This window comes from Chelonia mydas, chromosome 5, assembly GCF_015237465.2.
Source record: "Chelonia mydas isolate rCheMyd1 chromosome 5, rCheMyd1.pri.v2, whole genome shotgun sequence".
NCBI lineage: Eukaryota > Metazoa > Chordata > Testudines > Cheloniidae > Chelonia > Chelonia mydas.
In genome coordinates this window covers 628,813-650,035 of record NC_051245.2, presented here as the reverse complement: position 1 = coordinate 650,035, position 21,223 = coordinate 628,813, and the positions used below count along the sequence as shown (strand labels likewise).

The following is a 21,223-nucleotide window of genomic DNA, read 5'->3' as shown; positions in this document are numbered from 1 at the left end:
GAATCTCCTTCCCTAGAAGTTTTTAAGGTCAGGCTTGACAAAGCCCTGGCTGGGATGCTTTAGTTGGGCATTGGTCCTGCTTTGAGCAGGGGGTTGGACTAGATGGCCTCCTGAGGTCCCTTCCAACCCTGCTATTCTGTGATTCTACAAAAGGTTTCCCCCCCCCCCCCCGGCCCCGCTCTCCTGCTGGTAATAGCTCACCTTACCTGATCACTCTCCTTGCAGTGTGTATGGTAACACCCATTATTTCATGTTCTCTGTGTATATAAATCTCCCCACTGTATTTTCCACTGAATGCATCCGATGAAGTGAGCTGTAGCTCACGAAAGCTTATGCTCAAATAAATTGGTTAGTCTCTAAGGTGCCACAAGTACTCCTTTTCTTTTTCTGAAATCTTTAAATCTCAGGGTAGTTAATGGATGAATTGATCTTCCTCAGCAAAGCACTCTTGCGGTACACGCACCAGTTTCAGCTGGGACCCAACACAGGTTGAGGAGAAACTCGGCTGTGCTTATGGGTTTCTGCATAAAGTTAAAATGTGGAATAATGTGAAGCCTGTACGACAGAAGTTATGGTGCTTACCATTTTCAGTCAGGGAAGCTGTTTCAGAGGAACTGAGAAAACTTGTTCAAAAGAACATTATTGAAGAGATCGACTCCTTGGAATGGGTTTCACCTGTCGTAGTGACGCAGAAGAAGGGTGGAGGCATTCGCCTTTGTGTGGATTTAAGGGAGCCAAATAAAGCTATTGTGATTGACAGCCATCCTCTTCCTCACATAGAAGAAGCATTTACAGAACTCCATGGAGCAAAGATGTTTTCTACTCTTGATTTGCAGAGCGCATACCACCAGGTTATATTGCATGAAGATAGCAGAGACCTCCCAGCATTTATTACACATGAGGGACTCTTTCGTTTTAAAGGTGTTCCATAGGGTCTCGCATCTGCCCCAAGTGCCTTCCAAACAATGATGTCATTGATTCTGAAGAATCAATATGGAGTTCAGTGCTATCTGGATGACATTATCATGTTTGGAAATACTTCGGAGGAGCATGACAATAACCTGCAGTCTGTACTAAACTGCCTCAGCAAAGCAGGCCTCAAACTCAATAGGTCCAAATGCAAATTTAGACAAACGGAACTCTCCTTTCTGGGGCATACAATTTCACAGGCTGGACTAAAACCTGATCCAGATCATATCCTGGCAATTTCAAATGCTCCTCCTCCAACAGATTTGCAAACCTTACATTCATTCTTGGGTCTTACCTCCTGGTATGCAAAATTCATTCCCAGTTATGCTTCTGTCATTGAACCGTTACGGGAATTACTACGGAGAAGTTCAACCTTAGTGTGGACAAGAAGATGCACAAGCTAGTTTCGAAACAGTGAGAGACTTGATTGTACCTAGTCCAGTACTTGCACTGTTCAGTCCTGCATTGCCCTCGCTTGTAACTACTGATGCGTCTGATTATGGCCTTGGGGCTGTTGTCACACAACTGCGTGAGGACGACACAGAGAGGACGGTTGCGTTTGGTTCAAGGACACTAAGTAATGCTGAGAGGAAATATTCTACAGTCGAAAAAGAAGGACTTGCTTGTGTCTGGGCTACGGAAAAATGGAGAACTTACCCATGGGGCCGCACATTCAAGTTGTGCACAGACCACAGCCCTTTGACGTCGTTGCTCACCACGAAAGGACTGGGAAGAGCAGGATACCCTATTGCTCGAGGGTCTGCAGGACTACTCTCTTTCAGTTATGAACTGGAATATAAGCCTGGAAACCAAAACGTGGTCGCCAATTGCCTTTCTCGCCTGCCTTTGCCTTCGCCAGAGGGTCCACCGGAGGATGAGGGTGTCGTGCTTGCGCTTATTACAAGCGCTCTCACTGCAGTTACAAGAGAACAATTTCAAGCTGCTTGTTCAGCGTGTCCAATTCAACAAAAACTACGGGAATTTCTGACAGAGATGGCCCAGTCACCCTAAAAACCTTGACCCCCGGTTTTGCTGCCTTATTTTAGAGCTCAGGATGAACTTTCTTTGCTTGATAGCTGTGTGCTACCAGGTACACCCCGGCTCCTTGTGCCAGAAGAATTACAGTCAAAACTCATACACCTGGCACACGATACTCATCCAGGAATTGTCAGAACCAACCAACGACTACGGGATCTGTATTGGAGGCCAGGGATGGACTCTCAAACTGAAGCACTCATAAAATCCTGTGTCACTTGCCAAATGCATGCTAAGACAGCAGTGACATGTACCCTCCATTACAGCCTGTTCCTCTTCCTGAATCTGCATGGGGAAAAAGTGCAATTGACATTGTAGGACCCTTTGATACTGCTCCAATTGACTGCCCTTATGCCATCATTTTAATAGACTATTTCAGTAAATGGCCTGAGGTAGCGTTTACATCGCAAATCTCTTCTGCTACAGTAATTAAGTTCCTCTCTTCAGTTTTTAGCAGGGAAGGTAACCCCGAAAGCTCATGCTCAAATAAACTGGTTAGTCTCTAAGGTGCCACAAGTACTCCTTTTCTTTTTCCCAAAGAACTGGTTTCAGATAATGGTAGTCAATTTACTTCCCTGGCGTTTGAAACTTTTCTAGCACAGAGGAACATTTTACACAGAAGGTTATCCCTATATTACCCTCAAGCCAATGGGGAAATCGAATGGTTTAACAGAAGTTTGAAAGAGAGTTTGCAAACGGCTAAACTGGAAGGGCGATTGTGGATACCCTTCGCTACTGATTTCTTGCAAGCATACCGGGCTACATGACATACCACAACGCAAAGATCGCCTGCAGAGTTACTGCATGGGAAACAGATGAATACTAAACTGAACATTGCTGGATTGTTAAATGCACGACCTGATGCCCCAAATGAGGATGATGTGAGAAAAACAGTTGAACAGAACCAAGCAAAGTCTAAGGCTTTCACAGAGAAGCGGCGGGGTGCTAAGGAACCAAAGTTTGAGTGTGGTTCCTTCGTTAGAATACAAAAACCTGGAATTTTATGCAAAGGGGACCATAAATTCACAGCTCCTCTTAAAATCATAGGGAAGAAGGGACCTTACACCTATCGACTTTCTGATGGGTGAGTATGGAATGCTTCTTATCTTGCACTGCCTATGCACCAAGAGGAGATTATGCCAACACCCAGTCTGCATTGGATGACTTCACCGTGGTACCAACACAACAAGACATTGCACTGGAACTGGGGCTTGAGAGACGGCCTGTCAGACGACCACCTGTCTGGACTAGGGACTATGATATGTAGTATCTACGGTGTTTTCAGTGTAATATTTCTGCCAACAGTATAGTGTCTTGTTTCATATTTGTTCCTGTGGCTAGAACAATAATGTTTATTTTAATTGGGAGAGTTTCTTAAGAGAGGCGGGAATGTGGTGTTTAGATGCTGCTTGTAATTATTAGAATTGGGAGCACTGGCTTTTGGGTGTCTGAAAGGACAGGAACCAGGAAGGAGCGGGGAGGAGTTGAAAGGCTGGGAGAAAGCTACCGAGGGTGCAGCAGCAGCTTGGTAAAGAGGTTTCCACTTCAAAAATAAAGTCCTGTTGAAGCTTGTTAGTACCTTGCCTGGTTGATACAGCACCCCGGATCACTCGTTACCACCTATCTGGGAGGCAGAGGCTGGTGCTGGCTGATATCAGACGTCATTATTTCCGCTGGAATTAGTGACCATTCAGAGGCTCAGGATCTTGACTGCTAATGGACTCCAGCTCCCGCCTTGCCCCCGCTCTGCCATGCATGGCACACGGAGAACCTTTGTCCTGCCATCACCTCTCTCACCAACCGAGGGCAATGTGCCCTCACACACCCCATGAGCCATGGCAGGAACAGCCCTCAGAGCCAGGCACCTTTCCACCTGTCACTGCAGGCCAATGGCCCTGCTGGTCTCTGTCCAGCTCTCCCATGTGCTGGGATCTATCTATAGCTGGTCACTGACCACACTCCACACATCACTGCCCAGGTCACACGTCACTTCTTTTCATTTTATCCTGCTGGCCCTGCCAGCAGCTGGGGCTGGAGATTGAATGTCAGTGAGACATAAACAAAATAACCGAAGTGCCCGCTCGCTTCTGGGAACTGCCAGCAAGGAGAGAACCAGCCCAGCTCAGGTTGCAGCCCCTGCCTGCTGCGAGGGGATATAAAGACGGGGCCTGACTGGTGGCCCCAGACTAAGTGCTGGGGAGACTCAATTGGCTTCTGCAGGTGGCTTCTACTCCAAGTGGCAATGCGGAAAATCGGCTTCTCCCTGCTCCTCGCCCTGGCTCTGGTGACTGTTGGCACCTCTTCAGAGAGAAAGGTATGGGGCAGACTGGGCAGGGTGAGGGGCCGAGGGGGCTGGGGGCTCGCTCTGGGGTGTCTCAGGACGGGGCGGGGTGAGGGGCCGAGGAGGCTCGGGGCTGACGGTCTGATGGATCGGGCTCATGTAGGGGGGTCCTGCTGTGGGCAGGCAGGAGTGGGAGCTCGGGACTATTGCGGGAGGTGAAGAGGGGGTGGGGCCTTTCCCCTGCAGGGATTTCGCTCTGGCTGTAAAGCCGCGATGTCTGTTACAGCGAGGGAGATTCTGTCTCCCATAAAGGGCAGGGACAGGAACAGCTCCAGGGGTTATTTCATTGTAAATCTCCCCAACCCCATAGGAGTGATGGAGCCGGGAGCAGCGAGCCACATGAAGGGCGCATTTGGGCTGCAGAAAATAAAGCCCACCAGGCTGTCACTAGCAAAGTGGGGAACAGATGGGAGGAGCCCTGGAAGCGTTATTATTATTGGGGGTCCCATCACATCTGGTAGATCATAGAATCTTAGGACTGGAAGAGATCTCCAGAGGTCTCTAGTCCAGTCCCCTGCAATCAGGGCAGGACTAAATATTATCGATTCTAGCCCATCCCTGACAGGTGTTTGTCCAGCCTGCTCTTAAAAATCTCCACTGACGGAGATTCCACCACCTCCCTAGGCGATTTATTCCAGTGCTTAACCACCCTGACAGTGAGGAAGTTTTTCCTAATGTCCAACCTAAACTGCCCTTGTTGCAATTTAAGCCCATTGCTTCTTGTCCTGTCCTCAGAGGTTAAGAACAACAATTTTTCTTCCTCTTCCTTGTAACAATCCTTTATATACTTGAAAACTGCTATCATGTCTCCTCCCCCACCCCCCGCCTTCTCTTCTCAGGGTAAAAAAATTGGTTTTGTTTAACCTTTCCTCATAGGTCTTGTTTTCTAGACCTTGAATCATGTTTGTTGCTCTAATCTGTACTTTCTCCAATGAGTCCACATCTTTCCTGAAATGTGGCACCCAGAACTGGACACAATACCCCGGTTGAGGCCTAATCAGCCCGGAGTAGAGCGGAAGAATTCCTTCTTGTGTCTTGCTTACAACACTCCTGCTAATACAGCCCAGAATGAGGTTTGCTTTTTTTGCAACAGTGTTACATTGTTGACTCATATTTAGCTTGTGATCCACTGTGACCCCCAGATCCCTTTCCGCAATACTCCTTCCTAGACAGTCATTTCCCATTCTGTGTGTGTGCAACTGATTGTTCCTTCCTAAGTGGCGTACTTTGCATTTGTCCTTATTGCATTTCATCCTATTTACTTCAGACCATTTCTCCAGCTTGTCCAGATCATTTTGAATTTTAATCCTATCCTCCAAAGCACTTGCAACCCCTCCCAGCTTGGTCATCCGCAAACTTTATAAATGTACTCTCTAAGCCATTATCTACATCATTGATGAAGATATTGAACAGAACCATACCCAGAACTGATCCCCGTGGGACCCCACTCGTTATGCTCTTCCAGCATGACTGTGAACCACTGATAACTACTCTCTGGGAATGGTTTTCCAACCAGTTTTGCACCCACCTTACAGTAGCTCCATCTAGGTTGCATTTCCCTAATTTGTTTATGAGAAGGTCATGCGAGACAGTATCAAAAGCTTTACTAAAGTCAAGATATACCACGTCTACCGCTTCCCCCCATCCACAAGACTTGTTACCCTGTCAAAGAAAGCTCTCAGGTTGGTATGACATGATTTGTTCTTGACAGATACACCCTGACTGTAGCTTGTCACCTTATTATCTTCTAGATGTTTGCATATTGATTGCTTAATTATTTGCTCCATTATATTTCAGGATGCTGAAGTTAAGCTGACTGGTCTGTAATCCCCTGGGTTGTCCTTATTCCCCTTTTTATAGGTGGGCACTAGATTTGCCCTTTTCCAGTCCTCTGGAATTTCTCCCGTCTACCATGACTTTTCAAAGATAATTGTTAATGGTTCAAATATCTCCTCAGTCAGCTGCTTGAGTATTCTAGGATATATTTCATCAGGCCCTGGGGACTTGAAGACATCTAACTTAGCTAAGTAATTTTTAACTTTTTCTCTCTATTTTAGCCTCTGATCCTATCCCATTTTCACTGGCATTCGCTATGTTACATGTTGAATCACTCCTAACCTTTTTCGTGAAAACTGAAACAAAAAAGTCATTTAGCACTTCTGTCATTTCCACATTTTCTGTTACTGTTTTTCCACCCTCATTGAGTAACGAGCCTCCTCTGTCCTTGGTCTTCCTCTTGCTTTTGATGTATTTGTAGAATGTTTTTTTTGTTACCCTTTATGTCTCTAGGTAGTTTAATCTCATTTTGTGCCTTGGCCTTTCTAATTCTGTCCCTGCATACTTGGGTTATTTTTTTATATTCATCCTTTGTAATTTGACCTAGTTTCCACTTTTTGTAGGACTCTTTTTTGAGTTTCAGGTCATTGAAGATCTCCTGGTTAAGCCAGGGTGGTCTCTTGCCATACTTCCTATATTTCCTACGCAATGGGATAGTTTGCTCTTGTGACCTTAATAATGTCTCCTAGAAAAACTGCCAACTCTCTTGAACTGTTTTACCCCTTAGACTTGCTTCCCATGGGATCTTACCTACCAATTCCCTGAATTTGCTAAAGTCTGCCTTCTTGAAATCCATTATCTTGATTCTGTTGTTTTCCCTCCTACCGTTCTTTAGAATCACAAACTCTCTCATTTCATGATCACTTTCACCCAAGCTGCCTTCCACTTTCAAATTCTCAATCTGTTCCTCCTTGTTTGTCAAAATTAAATCATAGAATCACAGAATATTAGGGTTGGAAGAGACCTCAGGAGGTCATCTAGTCCAACTCCCTGCTCAAAGCAGGACCTACCCCAATGAAATCATCCCAGCCAGGGCTTTGTCAAGCCGGGCCTTAAAAACCCCTAAGGATGCAGATTCTACCACCTCCCTAGATAACCCATTCCAGTGCTTCACCACCCTCCTAGTGAAATAGTGTTTCCCAATATCCAACCTAAACCTCCCCCCCTGCAACTTGAGACCATTACTCCTTGTTCTGTCATCTGCCACTACTGAGAACAGCCGAACTCCATCCCCTTTGGAACTCCCCTTCAAGTAGTTGAAAACAGCTATCAAATCCCCCCTCCCTCTTCTCTTCTGCAGACTAAATAACCCCAGTTCCCTCAGCCTCTCCTCATAAGTCATGTGCCCCAGCCCCCTAATCATTTTCATTGCCCTCCGCTGGACTCTTTCCAATTTGTCCACATCCCTTCTGTAGTGGGGGGGACCAAAACTGGACACAATACTCCAGCTGTGGCCTCACCAGTGCCGTATAGAGGGGAATAATCACTTCCCTCGACCTGCTGGCAATGCTCCTACTAATATAGTCCAATATGCCATTGGTCTTCTTGGTAACAAGGGCACACAGCTGACTCCTATCCAGCTTCTCATCCACTGTAATCCCCAGGTCCTTTTCTGCAGAACTGCTGCCGAGCCATTCGGTCCCTAGTGCGTAGCGGTGCATGGGATTCTTCCGTCCTAAGTGCAGGACTCTGCACTTGTCCTTATTGAACCTCATTAGATTTCTTTTGGTCCAATCCTCCAATTTGTTTACGTCACTCTGGACCCTATCCTTACCCTCCATCGTATTGACCTCTCCCCCCCGCTTAATGTCAACAGCGAACCTGCTGAGGGTGCAATCCATCCCATCATCCAGATCATTACTAAAGATGTTGAACAAAACCAGCCCCAGGACCGACCCTTGGGGCACTCTGCTTGATACCGGCTGCCAACTAGACATTGCGCCGTTGATCACTACCCGTTGAGCCCGACAATCTAGCCAGCTTTCTATCCACCTTATAGTCCATTCATCCAGCTCATACTTCTTTAACTTGCTGGCAAGAATACTGTGGGAGACCGTGTCAAAAACTTTGCTAAAGTCAAGATGTATCACGTCCACCGCTTTCCCCATATCCACAGAGCCACTTATCTCATCATAGAAGGCAATCAGGTTGGTCAGGCATGACTTGCCCTTGGTGAATCCATGTTGACTGTTCCTGATCACCTTCCTCTCCTCCAAGTGCTTCAAAATGGATTCCTTGAGGACCTGCTCCATGATTTTGCCAGGGACTGAAGTGAGGCTGACTGGACTGTAGTTCGCTGGGTTCTCTTTCTTCTCTTTTTTAAATATGGGCACTATATTTGCCTTTTTCCAATCATCCAGAACCTCCCCCGATCTAGAACAGCCTCTCCCCTAGTAGCTTTCTCCACCTTGTGAACTAAAAAATTGTCTCCAATACATTCCAAGAACTTTTTGGATAATCTGTGCCCTGCAGTGTTATTTTCCTAACAGGTCTCTGGGTAGCTGAAGGCCCCCATCACCACCAAGATGGCAGTTTACAAAGCAGGATGCCGAGTGTAGCTCTGCTCCATACCCCCAGATCAGCTTTCCCCACCCCTCCCATTACCCAAGTTATACCAGCCGACTGGCAGGACCCAGCAATATCTCATTGGGTGACAATCCCTTGTCTGCTCTCGGGAAGGAAGGGTCTGGTGGTTCGAGGGCCGGGACAAGGAAAAGAGCAGGTTCTCAAAAACAGGTTGCTAATGTTTTAAGTAACATTTTAAAAACCCAGCTGTAAGCAAGATGAGTTGTATTTTAACACGTTAGCTGGTTATGTTGTAGCCGAGGCTCCCAACTAATATTTAAACTACAACTGGCCGTGTCTACACTAGGGTTCTAAGACTTGTCAGGTAAAACATGTCAGCCATGTTTTAAAGACACATCTTTTTGTCTAGCTTAAGTGTTGTGATTGGGGGTCAGTAGGTATTTTGCAGCTCCATCCCACATTGCAGGAAAGCAGCTGGACTCTGTCTAACCATCTAATCTCATTGCCATGGTACCCAAGGGGCTGATCCTGATCTCATTCTGGTTTCACCCCAGTATAAGTCCAGTGATCTCAGTGGAGTGGCACCTGATCCCCTCCAGCGTGATGTCAGAATCAGGCCCCTAAAAAGAAGGGCCTGATTTGCAGAGAGGCAGGTGCTCACAGCTCCCTTTGGGGGATGGATGATCGTGGGGTTCAGAGCTCCCAGCCCTGTGGCAGACTTCCTGTGCGACCTTGGCAAGTCACTCATCTCCATGAATTGGCAGAAGCACGCATGTCTCTACCCCACCAGGGTGTGAGGCTTCGTTCATGCTGGCATGTGAGTATCCGATCCCCTGGTGAGGCGGTAGCTTCTGGAGAGCTTTTGGCTGCTCTGGGAGGAGAAGTGAAGTGCCTGGATGTGAGTAAAGCACAAGCTGTTGTGGCAGCCACATAGGGGCATCTGCAGAGCCACTTCCTCTGGCAAAGGAAGCTGCATTGAAGGTTCTTTGATGGACAAAGCAGGGAGCTCATCAGGCCTGCATCAGACACAGCGGCCACTAGAAACGTTGCGTCCATGGCTGGAAAGATCAGAGGGGGGGCCATGAGGCCCTTCCCCCGGGCTGGGCCCATGCTGCCCGCCCTGCTCCTCTGCAGGTTTCCACTCCTGCAGACAGCTGCCAAGTCAGTGGTGTCTTCTCTGTCCTCTCCCCATCCTCTTGTGTATCAGTGCCAGGGGGCAGGGGGTAATGACACTGCAGGGTGCAGTCCAGACCAGTGAGGGGCTGTCACCCCCTCCCCTGCAAACTTGTGTGCCTCCCAATGCTTTGCTGCTGCAGCTCCCAGCTGGGCTGCTCACAAGAAGCCTTCAGGCAGCAGGTCACACCCTGAGTGTCTGTGTGTAGGTGCAGCCTGCCAGCAGCACTCCAGTCATGCTCCGGCTTCCACCAGCCTGGGTTACCACTCACCGTATGACCCCACACACTCCCAGTCCTGGATTTTCCCCCAAAATGTGTGTTCTGTACTGTCCAGCCCACTCCTGGGCAGTCCAGATATAGGAGGTCTGTTGCCCTTCTAAGGGAATGAATAGACCAGGGATCAGCAACCTTTCAGAAGTGGTATGCCAAGTCTTCATTTATTCACTGTAATTTAAGGTTTTGCATGCCAGTAATAAATTTAAATGTTTTTAGAAGGTCTCGCTTTATAAGTCTATATTATATAATTAAACTATTGTTGCATGTAAAGTAAATAAGGTTTTAAAAATGTTTAAGAAGCTTCATTTAAAATTAAATTAAAATGCTGATCTTATCAGTTTAGTATGATCCTTGCCCTTGCTTTTCCTTGCTGAGTTTTTCAATGTCCCCAGGCAGGCAGCGGGCTGAGCGGGCCGGCCGCGAGGACCGCGGCTGCCAAGGGGCTGGCAGACGGAACCCCAGACTGGCAGCAGAGTGCCACTGAAAATCACCTCGCCTGCCAACTTTGGCACGCGTGCCATAGGTTGCTGACCCCTGGAATAGACAATAGTTTGCTACCCTAAATGGAGCTATCCACACACTGGATTCATTCTGATTAAAGAATAAAACAAGTTTATTTAACTACAAGGAGGCAGGTTTTAAGGGAGTACAAGTGTAAGGCTTTAAAGTCAGAAATGGCTACAAGAGACATAATGGTAAAACACTTCCTCGTAGTAAATTTAACTAACTTGACTCGGTTCAAGGTGAGGTTCCCTTAGTACATGTTTCCATATCATTGCTGACCAAATTCTCAGACTGGATCTGCTCCCAAAGTCCAACGGCTGTTTTCCTTTTCCCTTTGAAATGCATTTTCCCAAGGGATACCCCTTGATAAAGTTCATTCCTGATGTGAGGTTGTAGTCAAGGAGTCTGGTGGTGAAAGAGGTTCCCTGCTGTTGTTTGCTAAGATGCAGAACTGTTTGTTCCTGCCCCCCTCCCTTGCCAAGGAATGGACACTTGACAGGTGATGGCCCATGGGCTTTGATGGCACCTGGCCAGATGTGTCACCTTGTCCTTTATCTTTGAGAAACAGGTTCACCCCCGCCCCAGACTTCTCTGGTGAACACACTTCAGTCACGATTTCTCCGTATGTTATCTCTTTACATGTAATGTTGCTACACACATTTCGCCCTGATACTATTGGCCGGTGCATTCTTGGTTTTCAGACGATAGCTCACACAGCATATTGTGTACCAAGATTTTGCAGGGGTGTGTAGGATGTGAATACAGGGGTGCGTTCCATCCAGGGGGCTTCACTGGGCCCTGAAGAGCAGCTGGGAACGGAAAGAGGAGCCAGCACTGTCGTCTGCCTGTCCCAGATGCGGGCTGGCTACAGAGCTTCTGTCTGAGCGCGATACACAGCCGGTGTGTTCGGTCTCAGATCCTTTAATGGTCTGCCGGGGATGGCCCATGGTGGCTTAAATAAATTTGTGCCACACAGCGCCACCTCGTGGCCAAACAGCATGATACAGCTTAGCATCCCATTACAGTACGAGCGCCATGGGGCCTGTCTGCTCTCCAGGACCCTCACCCAGCCTGGGCCCCACTGCTCTCTGGGGTGCAGCTGCCTCCTCTCTCCTGCTTCAGTAAGCTCCTCGGCCTGTGGGGAGAGGGCCCAGGTGGCGAGGGAATGGAGGACAGCTCCCCCCACCCTATGGGTTAGGAAGGAGAAAGCAAAGGACCTCCCAGGAGGTCCCCAGTTCTGTGTTTATGACGTGATGGAGCAGGGAGTGGAGCGTATTGACCTGGGAATGTTGTGTGGGAGTTTTACTGGGACTGTCTGCATTGGTGCTGGATGGTGGTGGGATATCAGGGTGTGCCTTCACTGGAGGGACGATACCTGAGCATGTAACCTGAGCCAGGAGGGGGGTTGGGGCCAGGTGACACCTTCTTTCCGGGAAACTGGACAAAGGCTGGAGGAGGGGCTGGGGGGAGGCTGGGTGAGACGGCTGGAGGGGGTTTCAGTTTGGAGCTGGCTGGGGAAAGAGAGGGAGGCCCAGAACTGTGGTCTGGCCTCCCTGCCCCCCAAGATGGGCCTGACTGAGGGGGTCCTGTTTTCTATAACTACAAGCTCTATTTTGGACTGTGTTCCTGTTGTCTCATAAACCTTCTGTTTGACTGGCTGGCTGAGAGTCATGGTGAATCGCAGGAAGTTGGGGGTGCAGGGCCTTGTCTCCCCCACACTTCGTGACATATGGTTTAGGATTTATTCAGTTAGTTGCATTTCTGGTGGAATCCCCAGCCTGAAAAACCCAGAGACAAGTGGGGAGGGGTCACAGAGGGAGGGAAGGGGCTTCCCTGGAGAGCTCAGGAAGCAGAGCACACACCAAGACTTCGTTGTTCATCTCCGGTTTGAGCGGTCTGTGCCCTGCGTTCCGGACTGGCAGGGTCATAGCCTCGGCTGAGCATCGGACCCGCAGTGCTGTGTGGGGCCCCTGTTCCTGCTGACTGCATCCCTCCCTTTTCAGTGTGTCCTGTCCGGATCATGGAGGAGCAGCCTGGGCTGCAGGATGGTTATATCTGAACTCAGCAAGGCTGGAGCGTTCTCGGGTTCATACAACTCTGTGGCAATGGCCCCCAAGGCTGATATCCTGTCATCGCCCCTGCATGGAGTCCAGCACAATGCCAACCAGAAGGAGCAGCCAACCTTCGGGTTCACAGTGAAGTGGCAGTTCTCAGGTGTGTAGCTTACACTGCCTCTGTGCTGGCCAGGTGGAGCTGGGGTAAGCGTGATCTGACGGGGGGCTGAAAAACCTGGAGGTCTCATGCTCCAGTCTTGGGGAGGGCTGGTGACTCGGGTACCCTGGGACTGAGGAGGTCAGGACAGTGTACAAGGAAAGCCTACTCCTCAGTCAGTGAGAGGCCTGGAGCCACTTCTGGTGGTCTCTGAAGGTAGGCCTGGAAGGCACAGTGCATGGCGGTCCAGGCTTAGGCTGGGAGGAGGTGGCTGATGGTCAAACCAAACTTTAAGCGAAGGCGTGGAGAGTGGAAGCAGACTGGTCTGGGGAGAAGGACCCGCAGGGAAGGCTCAGGGTGGGGATCTCTGTCTCCATGGAATTCCCTCCCATGCCAGACACAGCCAGCTACAGCTCGCAATGGAAAATACTCATTGATGGAAACTTCATGATGCTCATGTAATCCACTGACCAGTGTGTTACATGTCCTCGTCGATGCTCGAGCCACGGAGGATGTGAGTCCGTTACAGACACTAGCTTTGCAGCTCACACTGTAAGGTGTTGTGCGTTAGCTGGGGAGATCCTGGGTTCAGTGCCCAGAGGGAGGTGGTCACGCTTACTTTCCACAACTACTTGGAAGTTGTCTTCAGGTGGCCCAGCTCAAAACCTCCTTCCCCCAGCCTTGAAGTCCAGTTGACTCCTACTGGGGGAGCAGGAGGATACTGCAGGCAGGGCAGGGAGACAGGAAACGGGTTGGTGTAGCACAATAGTGAATTTCCATGGCAAAAGTATCAGCTTCTGCAGCTGGAATCCGTGGAGCCCGGACTGGGACTGCCCCTTCGTTCAGCCGGTGCTGCAGGTGTTCTGCAGATTTGCTCTATGCGCAGGCCAGGTTTTCAAGGTTCTCTCTGCTGCCAGAGGGCCTAGAAACACAATTTTAATATTAAACGTAGTAATAATTCAGGAGCAAGGGGAGAACTCCATGTTGTGGAATTGTGGAAGACAGGTGGTCCTGATTTAGACCATGCTTCTAATGTCACCCCTTAAACTTCCTTTAATAAACAAAATTGTGCCTTAAATCTCTCTTCTGTAATACACACTGAAGCTGGGAATGGGCGACGACAGGGTTGGATCACCTGGTGATCACCTGTTCTGTTCACTGCCTCTGGGGCACCTGGCACTGGCCACTGTTGGCAGACGGGACATGGGGCTAGATGGACCTTTGGTCTGACCCAGTCTGGCCGTTCTAATGCTATTATATTCTTATATGGCGTATCCTTACTGCAGTGGCTTATACCAAAAGCCCCATGCTTTTACACTGGCGATCCCCAGGTTCAGGGACTCTCAGCAAAGCAGTACGGGGCAATGCGGTTTCTGCATCTGCTCAGTGAGGTTGTTTAATGTATTTTTGTTTATGCCAGAGCCCATGTGCACGTCTGGGCACTCTTCAGGCGAGCAAGGCAGGGTGGTCCTGCCCTAAAGAGCTTCCAGACTAAGGAAAGACAGACTCGGAGGCAGCGGTTTGAGAGAAGGGGAGTAGCTGGACATCTGGATTCCCTGCAGGCAAAACTGGATTTTAATGGGGACAGAAATGTGGTGATCATGGGGTAGGAAGCATCAGCCCCAGGGGCCATGTGGCTGCTCGTGGAGCAGGGGGCACACCAGGCCCAGGGGGCCATCTGGGTGAGTGTGGGGCAGGAAGCCCCAGGTCCAGGGGGCCATGTGGGTGAGCGTGGGGTAAAGGACAAGGCCTAGGGGCTGTGTGAGTGAGCATAGGGTAGGGGGCCCCAGGCCCAAGGGGCCGTGTGGATGTCTAGTTGGCAGCTGGTATCAAGCGGAGTGCCCCAGGGGTAAATCCTGGGGCCGGTTTTGTTCAACATCTTTATTAATGATCTGGAGGATGGCGTGGATTGCACCCTCAGCAAGTTTGCAGATGACACTAAGCTTGCGGGGGAGAGGTAGATATGTTGGAGGGTAGGGATGGGATACAGAGGGCCCTAGACAAATTAGAGGATTGGGCCAAAAGAAATCTGATGGGGTTCAACAAGGACAAGTGCAGAGTCCTGCACTTAGGACGGAAGAATCCCATGCACCGCTACAGACTAGGGACCGACTGGCTCGGCAGCAGTTCTGCAGAAAAGGACCTAGGGGTTACAGTGGACGAGAAGCTGGATAGGAGTCAACAGTGTGCCCTTGTTGCCAAGAAGGCCAATGGCATTTTGGGATGTATACGTAGGGGCATAGCGAGCAGATCGAGGGACGTGATCGTTCCCCTCTATTCGACATTGGTGAGGCCTCATCTGGAGTACTGTGTCCAGTTTTGGGCCCCACACTACAAGAAGGATGTGGAAAAATTGGAAAGACTCCAGTGGAGGGCAACAAAAATGATTAGGGGACTGGAACACATGACTTATGAGGAGAGGCTGAGGGAACTGGGATTGTTTAGTCTGCGGAAGAGAAGAATGAGGGGGGATTTGATAGCTGCTTTCAACTACCTGAAAGGGGGTTCCAAAGAGGATGGATCTAGACTGTTCTCAGTGGTAGCAGATGACAGAACAAGGAGTAATGGTCTCAAGTTGCAGTGGGGGAGATTTAGATTGGATATTAGGAAAAACTTTTTCACTAGGAGGGTGGTGAAACACTGGAATGCGTTACCTAGGGAGGTGATGGAATCTCCATCCTCAGAGGTTTTTAAGGCCCAGCTTGACAAAGCCCTGGCTGGGATGATTTAGTTGGGGATCGGTCCTGTTTTGAGCAGGGGGTTGGACTAGATGACCTCCTGAGGTCCCTTCCAACCCTGATATTCTATGATTCTATGATGCGCTTCGGGCAGGGGCACCAAGCCCACGGTGCCGTGTGGGTGAGCGAGGGTGGGGCCTTGCGGGAGGGGCGGAGTGGGGGTGGGAAGAGGTGGGGCAAGGCTCGGGCTGCGGGGGAGGGGCGGAGTGGGGGTGGGAAGAGGTGGGGCAAGGCTCGGGCTGTGGGGGAGGGGCGGAGTGGGGGCAGGAAGAGGTGGGGCAAGGCTCGGGCTGCGGGGGAGGGGCGGAGTGGGGGTGGGAAGAGGCGGGGCAAGGCTTGGGCTGCGGGGGAGGGGCGGAGTGGGAGTGGGAAGAGGCGGGGCAAGGCTCGGGCTGCGGGGGAGGGGCGGAGTGGGGGCGGGGAGAGGTGGGGCAAGGCTCGGGCTGTGGGGGAGGGGCGGAGTGGGGGCGGGAAGAGCGGGGGCAAGGGTCGGGCTGTGGGGGAGGGGCGGAGTGGGGGCGGGAAGAGGCGGGGCAAGGCTCGGGCTGTGGGGGAGGGGCGGAGTGGGGGTGGGAAGAGGCGGGGCAAGGCTCGGGCTGCGGGGGAGGGGCGGAGTGGGGGTGGGAAGAGCGGGGGCAAGGGTCGGACTGCGGGGGAGGGGTGGAGTGGGGGCGGGAAGAGGTGGGGCAAGGCTCGGGCTGCGGGGGAGGGGCGGAGTGGGGGTAAAGCACCCCCGGGGAAAACTAGACGTTGGCGCCCAGGACCCTGGAGTTGTTGAGGGGGGCGCAGCCGTGGGGTTTGGAAATGGCCTGCAGGCCGGGGGAGGGGTGGGAGGCGTCCCAGTCACCCCCCGACTGCTGACTGGAGGGGGGATGGGAGGGGGTCCGGGGTTGGGAAACTTGGGACCTCGCGACTGGTCTGGAGCGGGTTAAACGGGTGTGAAGCCGATGGTGTGGCCGCCGCGCTCCCCGTGGGGTGATGGGGAGAGGCAGGCAGGGGCGGGAACCATGTGTGTAGTGGGGGGCTGGGAGCATTGAACCAAGCTGTAAACCCCGCGTAGGATAGAAACCACATCCAGTCAGGGGGTGCGGCAGCCCCCGCACCCCGAGTTCCAGCACCTCTGGAGGCAGGGGCTGACAGACCCCTGCACCCCACGGCCAGGCGCGCCCGGGCCCGGGGCCGGAGGGGTCCCTGGGGTCCTTTGGGAAGGTTTCTGTGCCTGGGACAGGCAGGCAGGAGGAGCAGAGACGCAGCGAGAAGGCAGCGGCCGGCGCAGCCCGAGTCCCTGGGAGCCTGGCCCTGAGACGAGCCGGAGAGCCCAGCCCGGAGTCGGCGCCAATGGGGAGAGCTGTGGGGCCCAGGGCTGGCTGGGCAGGGCTCGGAGCTGCGCGCAAAGCCGTTCTCGCCTGCTGTGTTTGCCTCCGAGATACCTGGCTCCAAGACCCATTTCTCCTGCAGAGCTGAACGACCCGCAGGGCCCTGCCTTGGGCCAACCGCGCGGGCACAGAGGGGTAACAGCAGGGAGGCCCGTTACTGAGGGCGGGCGAGCGACCCACCTTGTATTTTGCTCCAGCGTGTTGGCTTGGGGGGCACCCAGTATGGTGGCAGACAAGGAGAAGGAGGCTTGTGCAGGGTCCCGTTACGTGAGAATCAGAGCCTGTCTCTGCAGACGCACCGCTCGGGGTCCGGGCTGTGATGGGTGATTAAGGCCTGTCGTGGGCTGACCTGGCACGGGGCTAGGGGGGCAGTGATGCCAAAGGGGAAGGCTGACATTGCTTGCTGCTGCAGAAACCTCCGGTTCCACCTTTGGGCAGCTGCTTCTCCCTCTCCCCATTCCACACCCAGTGCTCTGTCCCCTCCCCAACTTCCTTGGTGCCCCCCTCCCCCCCCGCAGCCCCAAGAATGGGTCACTGCACTGACCCTCCCCTGGGGCTGGAGCCAGCCTTGGGGAGACGCTGCCGAGGACCCAGTGGGTCGCTCTGGTGTGACTATTGCAGGTGCGTGGCACCGCCCCAGCGACACGCAGCAGACTCCCTCGGGCTCTGGGCTCTGTCTGGGGACCCTGTGCCGGGATCTCAGAGCGAGCAGCGCTGACCCTGTCACTCTATCACCTGTCAGAGTCTCCACCAGAGTCCGTGAGCGTCTTCGTGGGCCAGTGCTTCACGGATGACCAGGGAGAAGAGACCCTGCAGACCACGTGGCTGCTGCGCAAGGAGGTCAGATCCCCCAGTGCCGACTGGGAAGCGACCAGGTGGGTGACGGGGCACAGACTGCCCTGGAGCGAAGGTGCTGCCTGCAGAGCTGGGACTGCAGGGCCTGGCCCCGTCTCTGCTCAGCGCTGTGCCAAGGGCTGGGATCCCGAGCCCGGCTCTGAGGCTGTGGTGCTGGGGATACAGGGAACCCCATGTGGGATGAGGTGGGGCAGGGCAGGGCTCTCAGCCCAGAATCACAAACTCTTGGGGGACCCACCATGTGCTCTAGGAATTTTAGGGGGGAAGCCCTAAGGCCTGTGCTATGCAGGGGGTCAGACTAGTCCTAGGGCCCATGCTGTACAGGGGGCCAGGCACAAATCACAATGGTCCCTTCTGGCCTGGGAATCTAGGAAGCCGTGTATCTTGCTGGGGAAGGATGAAGGTGTAACGATGTGGCCTTTGGCAGGACACTTCTGAGAGTATCAATTCACGACAAATCGCTTAGAGCAGGGCAGTTACAGCCCCAGGCTGGGGTTCCTTTGCACACCAAGGCAAACCCAACCAGCCAGACAGAGGGGACTTTGGTTTTACCCCACTGGCTAACCACAAGTCACACAAGCAATTCCCTTAGACACTCCAGTTTCCCAGTATCACCACCAGTGCCACTCGTTGTGGGGACGAATGGTTATGAGAACCAATACCCCAGTAAAAGAAAAAAGGTTCTCTCAATTCCAAAGGACCAAGCCCCAGACCCAGGTCAATATACAAGTCAGATCTTACCCACAAATCACGCTGTTGCCAATCCTTTATTCTTGCCAGCAAGTTAAAGAAGTATGGGCTGGATGAAGGGACTATAAGCTGGATAGAAAGTTGGCTAGATTGTCGGGCTCAGCGGGTAGTGATCAATGGCTCCATGTCTAGTTGGCAGCCGGTATCAAGTGGAGTGCCCCAAGGGTCGGTCCTGGGGCCGGTTTTGTTCAATATCTTCATAAATGATCTGGAGGATGGTGTGGATTGCACCCTCAGCAAGTTTGCAGATGACACTAAACTGGGAGGAGAGGTAGATACGCTGGAGGGGATAGGATACAGAGGAACCTAGACAAATTGGAGGATTGGGCCAAAAGAAATCTGATGAGGTTCAACAAGGACAAGTGCAGAGTCCTGCACTTAGGACGGAAAAATCCCATGCACCGCTACAGACTAGGGACCGAATGGCTCGGCAGCAGTTCTGCAGAAAAGGACGTAGGGGTTACAGTGGACGAGAAGCTGGATAGGAGTCAACAGTGTGCCCTTGTTGCCAAGAAGGCCAGTGGCATTTTGGGATGTATAAGTAGGGGCATTGCCAGCAGATTGAGGGACGTGATCGTTCCCCTCTATTCGACACTGGTGAGGCCTCATCTGGAGTACTGTGTCCAGGTTTGGGCCCCACGCTACAAGAAGGATGTGAAAAAATTGGAAAACGTCCAGCAGAGGGCAACAAAAATGATTAGGGGACTGGAACACATGACTTATGAGGAGAGGCTGAGGGAACTGGGATTGTTTAGTCTGCGGAAGAGAAGAATGAGGGTGGATTTGATAGCTGCTTTCAACTACCTGAAAGGGGGTTCCAAAGAGGATGGCTCTAGACTGTTCTCAATGGTAGCAGATGACAGAACAAGGAGCAATGGTCTCAAGTTGCAGTGGGGGAGGTTTAGGTTGGATATTAGGAATAACTTTTTCACTAGGAGGGTGGTGAAGCACTGGAAGGGGTTACCTAGGGAGGTGGTGGAATCTCCTTCTTTAGAAGTTTTTAAGGTCAGGCTTGACAAAGCCCTGGCTGTGATGATTTAATCGGGGATCGGTCCTGCTTTGAGCAGGGAGTTGGACTAGATGACCTCCTGAGGTCCTTTCCAACCCTGATATTCTATGATTCTTTCTAATCTAAAATCTAAAGGTTTATTCATAAAAGGAAAGAAATATAGATGAGAGCTAGAATCGGTTCAATGGAATCAATGACATACAGTCATGGCAAAGTTCTTGGTTCAGGCTTGTAGCAGTGATGGAATAAACGGCAGGTTCAAATCAAGTCTCTGGAGAACCTCCCCAGCTGGGATGGGTCATTCAGTCCTTTGTTCAGAGCTTCAGTGTAGCAAAGTTCTTCCAGAGGTCAGAAGCAGGACTGAAGACACAATGCGGGGGTTTCCAGGGCCTTTTATATCCTCTGCCTTGTAGAAGGACACCCCTTTGTTCTTACTGGGGAAAATCACAGCAGCAAGGTGGAGTTTGGAGTCACATGGGCAAGTCACATGTCCATGCATGACTCAGTTCTTTACAGGTAGAGCAGCCATTGCTCACATGCTGCCTTGAACGTTCCCAGGAAGGCTTCCCATATGTAGATTGGAGTCTCCCAAGGTCCATTGTCAGTGAAGTGTTTCTTGACTGGCCACTTAATCTGAAAATTCCTTTCTCAAGCAGCTGACCACATGCCTCACTAATGCTACTAAGAATCAAACACATTGCGATACAAGTACAGAGCCAATATTCATAACTTCAAATACAAAAATGATACACACATACAGACAGCCCTAATCATAACCAGCAAATTACAACCTTTTCATAGACACCTTACTTGACCTCCTTTGTACAAGATTTGGTGCAACTATAGGACTTTGGTAGCAACAATGATCTATACGGTCACAGTTCATGTCAATAATGTCACAGAAGGTTTGCTGAGTTCCCTGGGCCCTGTCACACCCCAGGGCTGTGTGTGATCCCCATAGCTCTTCTCCAAGAACTTGCTAATGGGTGAGCAATCCACCAGGGGTGTGGGCATCCTGTGAGGGGCAGCATCCCCAGGGTAGACGAGTCAGTCGCCAGGGAAGAGCACAAAGGATGGCCTTGCTGACCCACCCAGGAGGGGATGGCTGGATGAGCAGCCCCCGGAGCCCCTGCCCACCCCCGGGGTGCAGCTGGGTGGCTCTGAGGCGCTGCCAGTGCGGGATGCCCACAGGCACGCTGCCTCCCTGGGCTGGGTGGCTGGGTGCCCCCATGAAGTGAAGCCTGGAGGAGGTGCCTCTTTGGGCTTCTATCCATCTCAGATTAATGCACCTTGTGCCCCTGCCCCCCCGCACCCCATGTATGGGGCAGCTCCAACTGCAGGCCTGTGCTGGGCCAGTAACTCCAGCTCTGTGCTTCCACGCAGGGTCGGCACAAACATTTTCACTCGGATCAAGTGACGGAACGTGGGCGAATCCGTGAGGAGCGACGGTGCCCGGTGACCCAGCAGCACCATGACCACACTCTGCAGCCCCAGGGCTCCTGGCCCCCCGTCCGGGATTGTCCCGGGCTCTCTCGAGAGCGTCTCGCCTGGCCTCAGGGCTGTTTGCTGGGCTGCAGAGGCACCCGTCTCTGTCTCCACCTCCCCCTCACTCTCCGGTGACC

The 21,223-nt window shown here is 51.7% G+C and overlaps 1 protein-coding gene across 1 annotated transcript in view; it reads left to right on the top strand.

Annotated features, from left to right (window-relative positions):
- LOC102930680 (avidin) overlaps positions 1-21,223 on the top strand; it is a 71,253-nt gene extending 50,030 nt beyond the window's left edge. Inside the window, exon 4 of the mRNA XM_043546534.1 lies at positions 20,985-21,223. Coding sequence (XP_043402469.1) covers positions 20,985-21,018 — 34 coding nt within the window. The 3' untranslated portion in view covers positions 21,019-21,223. The remainder of the gene's footprint in view (positions 1-20,984) is intronic.